The sequence below is a fragment of the Chionomys nivalis genome, chromosome 8, assembly GCF_950005125.1.
Source record: "Chionomys nivalis chromosome 8, mChiNiv1.1, whole genome shotgun sequence".
Classification (NCBI taxonomy): Eukaryota; Metazoa; Chordata; class Mammalia; order Rodentia; family Cricetidae; genus Chionomys; species Chionomys nivalis.
In genome coordinates this window covers 57,809,696-57,822,005 of record NC_080093.1, presented here as the reverse complement: position 1 = coordinate 57,822,005, position 12,310 = coordinate 57,809,696, and the positions used below count along the sequence as shown (strand labels likewise).

At 50.8% G+C, this 12,310-nt stretch overlaps 1 protein-coding gene across 1 annotated transcript in view; it reads right to left on the bottom strand.

Annotated features, from left to right (window-relative positions):
- The window catches only part of Stk32c (serine/threonine kinase 32C), an 88,036-nt gene extending 79,968 nt beyond the window's left edge, over window positions 1–8,068 (bottom strand). Inside the window, exon 1 of the mRNA XM_057778045.1 lies at window positions 7,647–8,068. Coding sequence (XP_057634028.1) covers window positions 7,647–7,911 — 265 coding nt within the window. The 5' untranslated portion in view covers window positions 7,912–8,068. The remainder of the gene's footprint in view (window positions 1–7,646) is intronic.
- Between the last annotated feature and the right edge of the window lie 4,242 nt (window positions 8,069–12,310).

Below are 12,310 nucleotides of genomic sequence, written 5' to 3'. Positions count from 1 at the left end.
CATGAGCCTTTCCTACATTTGGGACCTCATGTCAACAACAACAACAAAATGCCACACACGCAAATGCTGGCAAGTGCTCGTGACACCCATAATGAACCCAGAGAAACTCCACACGTGTGTTGTTTACTTCTTGTGGTCACAAGTTAAGACTTCTGCATTTGAAGCATAAAGAGTCATATGGTAATTCTGAAAGCCCAGAAACCTTTCCAAAGTCAACTTCTTAAATCACTGTGAAAAAATGGAATGTGCCTGTTCCTATTTTTAATAAATTGGGGGCGACACTGCCTCCCACCTACAGCATCTCCTTGGCTTCAGAACTGAAATAACAGTGAGCTGGGGTTTCACACAATCCACGCGGGCCAGAGTATAGGGGGAAACATGCTAAAGATTGCTGTGGGCTCCCAGGTAACGTTTGGGGAAACAGGGACAAGAAGAACTCCTGCCTCATAGCTGGACCCAGGCAGGTTGGTAAGTGTCCAGCCCATGCTGGACTCCCAGCTACGATGACCTCTGTAACTATTCTGATTCTTTAAAACATCAGGTTTCAATTCAATGGGAAGTGAGCTTGTGATGGAGCAGGCAGCTTTCCCCTAGGGGCCCTGGTCACTTGCCATTATCTATTTTAGCTTTTAAATAGCAAAACTGTATCAATTACAGTTTTCCCATATTGTGCTAAATTTTGATCATTATAATTCTTCAACATAAGAGACAGTGGTGATTTAGTATCAACAATTTGATAGGATCTAGAATCACAAGAGAGACAAACTTCTGGGCAAGTCTGTGAAGAAGTTTCTGGATTTGGTTAACTGAGGTGGGAAAACCCACCCTGAGTATAGGTGGCACCATTCCTCAGGCTGAGGTCCTTACACAGCATAAAAGGGAGGAAGCTGAGCACCAACGTTCACCTCTTCCTGTTTCCTGACTGCAGGTGGCACGCGCCTCACGCCCCTGCCATCATGCCTTCCCTGCCACGACAGGCTGAACCCTCCAACTGTGAGCCAGAAAAAAACGCTTTCTTAAGTGGTGTTTGTCAGTGTCCTGTCACAGCAATGAAAAGAGGAACCAAAATCGAGTCCCTGCCTGAGTCAGGTGGGAGGGAAGCACTGGCTCGACCTCTGCTCCTCTTGGGGAGGCTGCACCTTACCTAACGCAAAAGGGACAGTTGAGAAGTCCAGGCCCCTGTCACGTGCCAGTGGGGCAGTAAAAGCTCAGTGGCACCACAGCTGGTGGCACAGAAGAGAGGGAGGGGCACAGAAACACAGCTCATCACATTTTCAGGTGCAAAGGAAAAGTCTAGTCAGGAAGGAAGGATGACACAGGTGGAGGCCCCAGCCTTTTGGCTAAAGTGAAGCACAAATGCAACTCTGAGCATCCTCCCGAGGAAGGAAACATGGCCAGGACCACAGGCCCCAGCACTCAGCATCAGGACCAGTGACGGTGTGGACAGCCCCCTCAGCACCCACTGGTTCAGAGGTTGGTGGGAACACACATCCTTCCTGTAGCTACATCTGCAAAGCAAAGACACTGTGACCAATAGGCGAGCTACCCCTCAGCAGCCGTGTCTAGAGTGGAATCCCGAGCAAATGCTAAGGCCCGACCTAGAGACCAATTGTTGGGTTGCTGAGCAAACGGACCATAGGAACATAGCGTGCCAGCCATGTTTCGGTTGCATATGGAAAGGAGTGGTCTGAAAACCTGTAAGGGGAGAGATGTAAGTAACACACTGACAAGGTTTTAATGACAGTGGGAACAGGTGACAGCACAGTGAGAAGCGCCAGCTGGGAGTCGTCTGTGGCATCAGCAGCCAGCAAAGCCACTTGTAGCTCAATAGGGCCCAGGGTATGCAGGCCTTACCAGTCCCCTGTCCTCCCTCAACAGTACAGCTGCTGTATACTCACTGTATACTCAAAGTTCTTGCTATGTGAACTGTGTCCACGGGCCAGTGACGTTTCCTGGGATCTGGGCTGGAGATAAACCTGTTGTGGCTCTAGACCCCCACGAGCCAGAATCTGTATCTTTAAATCCCTCCCCCAGGGGTATGTAGCCACCAAAGATGCTTTGAGAATCTATGCGAGCTATCCTATCCAATTATTTCGAAGCAATGCTCTCCCACACTTGGCCTCCCTCAGGCCCCCTCAGCACTTGCATCGCATCAGCAGAGAGAAGCCCTAAACAGAAATGACTTCCAATGCTGCCTGCATTGCTTCTCAACTGAAAACTGGGTGGCTAAATTTTTAAACACAAAAACTGGCTTATTTTTAGCATTGTAAACTGCACAACCAGATGGATAGACACACAGAGATGACATTTGTTACATAAAAATGCCTGACAGTAGGTCCCAAGTCCATTCTAGAGGGGCCTTGTTGGCCAGAAGAAAAGGGACCACTGGGCTCCACAGTCATCAAAGGACCCTTCTGGGCCTATGTACTGTACCTGGAACCCAGGAACTCAAGAGAAAACATTCAGAGAAGCAGGAAGGAGTGACCAAGAGAGGAACTACTGGCCAGGACCACATGCCCTCCTTCTCAACCTGAACCCAGGTCCTACCCACACCCGGGGGCCATTTAGATATGGATACAACCAGGGAAGATCCTCATTGTCTGCAGCTAGAGGCTTCTAGATGCCAAAGCCTCTCTGAGGCTGGGGAGAGAGAACCATTAATAAACCAGGCCTGAGCTACACAAGAGTCCTCCTCCCCTCCCTTACCACAAAAACTAGAGGCGGAGGGCCAGGGAGACGGCTCAGTCAGTAAAATACTTGTCATGCAAGCGTGATGGCCCGAGTTCGAACCCCAGAACAAACATTTCAAAAGTCAGGTGTGATGTCACTTTTGTAATGCCAACACTGGGAAGGCAGAGACAGGAGGGTCCCTGGAGCTCACTGGCCAACCAGCCTTGCCTACTTGACAGGCTGCAGGTCAGTGATAGACCCTGTCTCGAAAACAAAAGGTGGATAATGCCCAAAGAACACCACCTAAGGTTGTCCTCTAGCCTACACACACACCTCAAGGCCACAGCTGCCTTGACAAAATCTCTTGTAAAGAGAGCCAAACAGACACTTTGAAACACAGAAAAGCTTGAGTAGGGGCCAACAGCCTGGGGTTCAGCCCCTCAGTCTCTGTTTCCTGAGCTCTGCATCAGAACAACAAAAGAGAGGCTACTGTCACTGCATACCTCGAGCCATGGGCTGCAGGTGGCATGACATACCTCTCAGGACACCCAGCGAAAGTCACCATAACACTACAAAGACTAGTGAGGGTCTCAGAAAGTATCCATGGTCAAGATGGATAGACTTTGGCTGGTTGGTCTGTTCCCTGATTGTTAGACAGCCTCTTTATATACTCCAGCCTGGTCTCAAACTCATGATCTTCCTGCTTCAGAGTTCTAAGTGCTGGGATTACAACCAGTGCATGGCAGATGAATGTTTGAACCAGTAATCCCTTCAGTCGGCATTCACCATGTGAAGCAGAACCAGTGCAAAAGCCCTGCCACAGACCAACAATGAAATGGAACCAACCCACAGGAAGACTGAAAGACTCTGAGCCTCCAGACCCCTTCAACATGTTCAACCTAAGAAAATGGGGAGAACAAGGCGCTATTCTTGGTGGGCCAGAATTCTCAATACAGAAAATAAAACTGAGCCAATGAGATGACTCAGAAGGTAAAGGGATTGTCGACCAAGCCAGACAACCTGAGTTTGAACCCTACAACCCACATGTCAGGAGAGAACCACTCTCTCAAGTTGTCCTCTGACTTCCACATGTGTGCCACAGTATGTGTAAGACAGATGTGTGTTGTCTCTCAAACAGGGTCTCCACCCCCATCCAACCAAGCCAGCCCAATACCTGTGGTAACATAGCTATGGCATTCCTAGAAATTTTTTCAGGGGTGGCAGTGCCAAACACAGAGATGAGTACGCAAAGACATTCATGGCTATGTAGTTTATGATATGTCAAAAATGTCTTCCAGTAAGAAACCAAGAAAACAGTGTAGTCACATGTTCAGAGAGGAACACACACTGACTGCTCCTCAGAGTCACAGGAACTTAAGAAAAGAGATGCCTAGGTGGGCCATGGTAGTGCATACTTTTAATCCCATCACTCGGAGGAAGAGACAGATGAATCTCTGAGTTTGAGGCCAGCCTGGAATACACAGTGAGTTTCAGGACAGCCAAGACTACATAGAGAAATCCTGTCTCAGTAAAGAGAGAGACAGAGAGAGAGAGAGAGAGAGACAGAGACAGAGACAAAGAGATAGAGAGAAGAAAGAAGATGCCTAAATCTCACTGGGAGCCAGTCCACCTCCACAAGCTGAATCTCAGCTTCTACACTAAAGGATTTGGCGTCTTTCAAGAGTGTCCACTCAGGGCTAGAGAGATGGCTCAGTAGTTAAGAGGCTGCTCTTCCAGAGGACCTGGGTTCAATTCTCAGCACCCACACGACAGTGCACAACTGTCTGTAACTCCAGTGACAGGGGATCGACGCCCTCACACAGACATACATATAGGCAAGACACTAAAAGTACATAAAATGAATAAGTTTTAAGACCAGATTTATTAAAAAAAAAATGTCCCCTGAAAATGACACACAACACAGGTGGAGAGCTGCTGAGCTGCTGATGTGAATCCAGCAGCCAATTGATGCTTTGGATCTCTTAAATGTGGGTGACATGCTGATAAATAAGAAAGCAGGTTACAATAAAACGGTGCCTAGAATGTGATCCCATTTCTGTACAAAATGGGGAAAAAAAGGTGTCTCAACACAGCTCTAGGTGTGATTGCATTCCTAGATCCCTGGAAGAAAGCCCAAGAGAAAGCGCCCAGGCGTTCGCTTGGGGACCTCACTGTGCTGAACATGCACTTTGGCATCAAGCACAATTTCTTTGTCTAATGTATACTTTGTGAGGCACCTATAATAGAAAATGAGTTTTTCAACATTTGTTTTTAAAGCAGTGTTCTCAGTGCTGGGGTCCCTGTCCTACGCTATGCTCCCTGACTTACTGCCCTAGAGAGGTACCCTCACCCATTTCCAGGGCTCTGGATGAGAGCAAGCCTTCTCAGCTATGAGGAACTCTCTACTATTAAGGGGACACCACCCTCGGTCTAAAATGGCAAGCTTCCGCCTGCTGGGATGGACCACTGTCCCAGCAGGTCACACGAGTGGGAAGGAGCTGGGACCCCTCAGCATCACAGGAGCACTGAGGCAGAGGCAGGACCGTCCTCTCCAAATGAATTTCCAGTACAAGTCAGAGTAGAGAGCGAAGGCCATGGAGAAGGAAACGGGGCCCTTTGTTGAGGAAGACGAGCAGAAAATTCTTCTTTACTTGCCCCAAATACCTGCTAGGGAGGAACAGCACACTGGGGTTCGGGGAGGATTCATTGGCGTAGAGGCCATTTGAGATTCTATTTGGCACAACTATACTCTTTCAGTTGCAATTTACCTGCTACTTTGTTAAATTGCCCTACTATTTTCCTCCTTTTTTTCCCCTTTGCTGAGCAAAGTTGATATATTAATTAGGTGTTTTAATCTAAAAAAAAAATTCATCAGAAGGTCTCACATTGCCATGGCAACTGTACAGTTCCAGTACATGCAAGTCACCAGCACAGCACGGCCCGCCTCTCAGGCCCCACTACAACAGGAAAAGGGGTGACTTATGTACAGGAGTCCAGGCCCCACTCCTCTCTGGAGGCTGCTCTTCGTGTCAGCTGTACCCTTATGTTAATGAATCCTACCTAACACCTTCGCAGGCAGTTCGCATGGAAGGAACACCATATCATGACTCTCTTTTTGTCCTGCTAACGACACAGACAAGTAGTCACCCACCCAGAGAGCATTCTCAGCCACCAGGCCCAGTACCCAACTTAGTCTCTCAAACCCACCAAAACCCCATTAAGTTCTGGGGGTAAATCAGTCCAGGGCCACACACCCGAGGATGAGTGCCACCAGTGACAGATCATACAAAATAAGGCCTGGTGAGCACATCAGTGCATCATCCCTCGGAAGCCTAGAACAGTCACCTCCTCTGCCATCCTACCATAAGCAAGTAAGAGGTTAGGTTTCCAAGTCACGGTGAGCACCACAATCGACCTTATTCCCATGCCCCTCTGGTAAGACCTTGAGTTCTGAGACAGAGCGCGGTGAAGAAGAAAGAGTGGACTTGGACCGCCAACCGTAGCCCCTGGACTACATCAATTTCTGTTTCCAACCCCGCTGCTTTGGAGACATGACGCACAGACATGGAAGGGTAGCCAGCCCTTGGCTGGCACCAGCAAGTACTGAAATCAAATGTGTTTTCCAGACCACTCATTCTGTAGCCAGAAACCAGATGCAAGTCCATTTACTGATCTGCTTCTTCCAGTTGGGCGTTTTTGCTTGCTTGCTTGTTTGTTTTTAACTCTGAATACTGATGTTGAGAATGAAGGCATAACATGTGAGTCGTGCGTCCCCAAGTTCAGAGCACAGTGACCCACCACCTCAGAACACACTGTGCCTGATGCAGGCAGACCTGAACGCCCCTCCCCCGCTGACCATACTCAGCAGAGGCCTGGAACTCACTGGCCTGACCCCATGCCTCCCATTTCCGAAAGGAATGCCGGCATGTAGCCCCACATGCTCTCCAACACAGGCTTGGGTTCTGATTATTGTAATTTCCTAAATGCTTTAATTATTTATTGGAAATAAGTAGCTTGGGCTCCTGTGCTGAGCTGTGTTCTAAAATTATAAAAAAAATCCATCATATCTCTGTAGGCTGCCTACAAATGAAAATGCATATTTCAACTATTTTAAGAAAATGTCAAAAAAACATCAAATGTGTCATGATTGTACCATTTAAAATTATCCTTATGGCATCTGTAGGGGAAAAAGCTTTATGCTTCATGTGAATCCATCACGGCTCCCCCAAAGCCACATCTAGCAGGAGCTGAGGGAAAGGTCCCTGCACCCAGCATGACCCCAGCTGTTGTGCTTGCATAGCCAGCTGTCCGGCACCTCTCATCCAGGGCTTCCCACCAGAGGCTGGCTACCTTGCCCTGCTACTCAAGAGACACGGGTCCTCCAGGTCAACAGCTATCCTTTGCAGGTGGATTTCACAGAACCACGGAACCCGAGTTCCCTGAGGGCGGGTCTTTGCACAAAGGCGAGGATTGAGTGTGCAGCACAATTTAATGTATGCTCTGGGCTTGCAGGGTGCACTGCAAACTGAAGGGCCCAGGCCCCCGTGCCACCTGTAGGGCAGCCACCTCACTTCATAAACTGCACACCAAGCGAGCACCTCCTGGAATTAAAAGTAACCACGCTGCCTGCACACCACCCATAAAGGAAACTGAAAACATGCGGTACACCATAGCGGTGGTGTTGCGCCTGAGCCTGGAGCCTCCACATCACCTACTCTCACCTCGCAGGGTGGGCCAGACCTTGCCCTGCCCGCTGCACTGTCACTGGAAACAGGACGCGCATGGGGACTTCAGTGGTGGTCTAATAGTTTCTCTGGAAACTCAAACGCCCCAAGAAGCAGTCCCACCCAGGTGGCGACTGTATCCCAACACAGAGAAATGCCACCTCTGCGTCCGCCCTGCGACAGTGCGCAAGGTCTCCATGGGCCCGGGTACCCGGTTGTCCCCGGGAGTCCCCAGTGGGCGGATTCACTCACCGTCTTCCTTGTCGTCAAACACCGGCCTCCGCGTGCTGGCTGCCGATATGGACGACATAGACATCCTCTTCTTCCACTTGCTCCACTGAAACAGGGGGCGCGGCTGCGCGCGGGCATCACCAGCGTCCCGGCCCCGAGGCTGGCTGGCTGCGGGCGGCTGCAGGGCGGGGGGCGCATCGGAGCCCACGGGGCGAGCGCGACCAGGAGGAGGCGAGCTCGGGGGCGCCGCGGCGCTGCTGCCCCTGCGCTCGGCGCCGCTCCTCATCGCCAGGCCTGGGTATGCGCAGCGGCCACAGCCCGGAACATGGCCCGCCGCCCGGCCCGGCAAGAGCAGCAGCGCTAGGGGCCAGCCGCACCGGCAATGCGCCTGGTATCAGCACTGGCTCGCCGGGGCAGCCGACCCACCCGCGGTTGCGAGCGGCGGGGCGGGGCCGGAGAGATGGACTCGGGGTGGAGTCCGGAACCTGGGCGGGGCCAGGCGGGGCCAGGGCGGGGCTGGTATTAGATTCTGAACGCACTCAGCATGGGTTACCCACAGAGGAGGGTCTGGTTCGCTTGGGCTCGAGAACCCTTGCACCGAAAAGGCCGCAGGGCTAAAAGATGCCAATCTCCTTCCTTCTACCCTGAAGCTCCCAAAAGGCCAGGGACAGGGACGCTGTGCTTCACTGGGTGGCAGAGACGTTTGGGGGCCCTGTGGGAATGCTGTGACTGGCGAGTAATCGGGAACCCCCTGGGAGTAACAACCTCTACTGACTTTGTAGTAAAAGTCGCTTATAGATTTCTGCCACTCGATCCTTAGAAACATCAAACATAAGGCCACGGCTTGTGCTGTGCATGTAATGGGGGGGGGGGGGTCGCAGGAAGTGGCTGTGCTGCCCTGCAGTGGCAGTATGGTGCTATCCCGCTCTGAGGCCACAGGAGGCGCGGGATCTCGACACTTGGGGGTGGGGGAGAGCAGGGCGGGGTCTGACAGGCAGGCTCCGCCCAGCGCGAACACCAGGACCCTGGTTACAAGAGCGCGCAGACACAGACGCGTGTGTCCTGAAACCTTGTTTTGCTCTACCCTAGTCTAGCTTCTCTGACCTCTCCTAGTATGGCTCATTGGACACCCAATAGAGTCCCCTAGTGCAGGTTTGCGCCAAAGTCGTGGCGAGGAGCACAAGTGGTCCAGCGTCCTGCGTTCACGCCAATATTCCACTAGGTCTTAGATGGACATTGGGAAGCCTGGAGCAGAGTTAGCCTGTCATTGCTCCTTCACAAGGTCGGGGTGCTTGGCTTCCAGCATCTAAGTCCTGGTCACTGGGAACCCTTTTTTGGTTACTCAGTGATCTAACCTGGGAAAGCCTCTGCCTATTTCAGTCTTGTCCTAAAGCCTGATCACAAAGACAACCTTTATTCCACCACCTGCAAGTCCTGGAGTGGCTTTCCTTCTGCCCCTATGTGGATTATAGGTGACCACAAGGCAGCAAGTGCCTCCCTCACCACAATTTCTACAGCATCCTTCCTTCAGCCACCACAGGTTCTTCTCTTGGAAATTCAGTGTAAGGCCTCATAGCCCGCTTGGCTGTAAAAACCTCAGTACAGGTGTCCTGAGTCTTTTCTGGGCCGACACTTATAGGAGCTAGAACCGCACTGGTTTACAACTCCCCTTCACTTTCCTACCTCCTGCTAAACAGAAGCCTTTTCCCCCTTGGCCAAGACAATAAATGACACAGGACAAGCATCAACTGTTTAGAGGTTTGGTGAGAGGAGCGGGATTTGCTGTGTAGCATAGCTGAAGGTCAGTCTGACCATCTACCACAGGTCTCCCTGGAGTTGCAAGGCAAACTCTCCAGGGCAGAGACAGTGGGATAAGTCCTGGCAGATGCATACAGTTCTCAGTTTTCTGCGCTTAGCGCCTTTAGCGCCACCTAGGCCTACAGACACCTGCTGCATGGCCCTGCTCAGAGAAGGTCCTCAGCTTTCATTGTGTGGGAGAGAGTAGAGACCAACCAACCCTGCCTGTACAATAGAATTCCCCATGGGCCTTGTCCCAACTCGTGGCAGCCTTTCCCTCCCAGACCTCCAAAAATGACAGGAAAGAAAAGACATCCACACTTATGTCCTCCCGCCACCAAGAGGCAGAGGGAACAGAAGGAAGAAGAGATTTTCACAGACAAAATCCTAATGAGAGAGGGGCTGGGTAGACAGCTCAGTCGGTAAAGTGCTTGTCTGCCACATAAGCCTGAGTTCCGTCCCAGCCAGGCAGCACGAGCCTGTAGTTCTCGCATGGGAAGGCAAAGACAGGAGGATCTCTGGGACTCGCTTGCCAACCCGTCTCGCTGAATTGAGTGGGTTTAGTGAAAGACCTTGTCTCAATAAGTAGAGAGTGAATTAGGAGCGGTGGTGTTGACATCTCGACTGTCCCAGTATGATGATTAATCCTTAAGGCACCTAAGAGACTACTAAAGCACACTTCTGCATGTGTCCTTGAAGGCGTTTCCAGAGAGGACCGATGTGTGGGACAACTGACGGGGAAAGGACCACCCTGGATGGGGGCCACACCAACCCATAGGGCAGAGTCTGGGTGGGATGAAGGAGGAGGAAACCCACCAGCACGGACGTTTGTATCTGCCCCTGCTCACAAGAGGAGCAGCTCAGTCTGCCTCTCCCCTGTTCTACTCCATTCTGCTGCTGTGATGAGACACTCTAAGCAAAAGCGACTTAGGGGAGAAGGGTTTATTCCAGTTTACAGGTCACAGCCCATCATCCAGGGAATTGGGAAGCAGAAACCATAGAAGGAAGCTGCTTCACGGCTCACTCACAGACCCATCCTTACCTGGCTTTCTTATGCAGCCCAGGCCCACCAATGTAGGCATGGTGTTGCCCACAGTGGGCTAAGCCCTCCATAATCAATTAATAATGAAGACAGTTCTCTACAGATGTGCGTCTCACCAATCTGATGCAGGAAATCCCCAAACCCGGTTTCCCTTCTCCAACGACTCTAGACTCAAGTTGAGATGGTTTTCCTTCTCCAATCACTCTAGACCGTCAAGTTGGGAGTCAAAGCTAACTAGAACGCTCAGGTAATTTGTCAAGTGACAGAATATCTGACTAAAAGCGGGGTGACCCAGATGTCCAGCCATAGCTAGGAGTCCTGATGTACGTAGGTCAGACAGTAAGAAGCAGGCTAACGAAGGGCTTATATCATAGCCAGGCAGCAACTGCTATACCGAGATGCATGCTGCACCTAGCTCCCCACCAAGGAGGCTGGAGTAGGAGCCAGCCCTTGATTAAAAGGAGAGCTAGGCCAGTAGGAGGTTCCCAAGCTCCCTAATATTTTCAAGAGTCTGGACATAAATGCCAAGTCCTAAATTGCACCTGAGAATTTTCAGCTCAGAAGTCTCAAATCTCCGCATCTAAATCAGGCACATAGCCCCTCCCCTCCATCCACACACATTTTCTCTCTCAGCAGCTTCAGCTATCCTGGGGAAATTGCTGTCCAAAACGCTTAGCTATGGGGGCTGAGAAGAAAGTTCAATCAGTACAAGCATATGGACCCAGGCTAGGTCTCCCAGAACTCATGTCAAGAGCTAGGTAGGTTGGTGCACATGAGCAATCCCAGCACTGAGGAGGTAGGGGTAGGCCAGGGCTGAGGTAACCTAGCTAAACCATCTTTTTCACTTAGTGCCCCCTCTCCATTATTAGATCCACTGTAGTGACATCTGGCACTCACAATTAAGTAACCCTTACTTTACTTCACACTGAACCCAAAGAGTCAGAGTTTCATTGCGGATTTGGACATACGCCCAAGAGAAGGTATTAAGCCCTTCCTGTAAGTAAAGAGGGAATGCGTTCCACTTAGGAAGGAAATAAAGAATCCTGTATTGAGACTGCTAAGATTGGTGGTAAGAATAAATCTTGCCTGTGAAATTGTGAAGAAATATGTGCTGGTTTTGCTGTCTCACAAAACTGCTAAACTCACACCACAGTGTGTGACAAATGCCTTGCCAAGATGGGAAAGCCAGTGTGTGAGCGTGTGTGTGTCTGTGTGTCCCTCTCTTTAAAACTCTTCTGGAGGTCTTGGATATATGCTCAAAACCGCTCTCCACCTGGGGTCCCAGCAGCTAGAAAACAAGTTATCTCCTTCCACCCTGCAAGAGCAGGGTGGTTAAGATGCAGGCACTACCATCCCAAGGGAAGAAATAAGGGGTGAAGGAACCACCAGGCCCAAGTAAGATGAAACCTAGTAGGGAAGACACGGGCCTCACAAGACAGACTCCTCTGCATCTCCATGCTCCGCTCCCGAAGCCTGGGGAGACCCCCTGCAGCCCCCGATGGCCCAGGGGATGTTTCCCTCTGTCTGGAAGTATAGCACACATTTGCAGTGAAATAATCGCAGCCTATTTTCTGCTCGCAGAATTGTGGAAGGCCAGCAGCTTTCCCGCACTCTGTCCTGAGTCTGTCCGTTCCAGCCCAAGCTGAGGGCATTTCTGCTGATAGAACAGTCTTTAAGGCTTTTGAATCTCCTAGTTATCCCAGAAGAGCACTCTGGAGCCCATCCTGACCCCGCCTCGTCTCAACTCCTCACTCGGTGTTATCACTTCGGCCACCATTTAGGATGTATTTTCCCCACAGTGAATTTCCTAACTTAACAACTTTTGGGACCTGGATAGGTCAGGAAG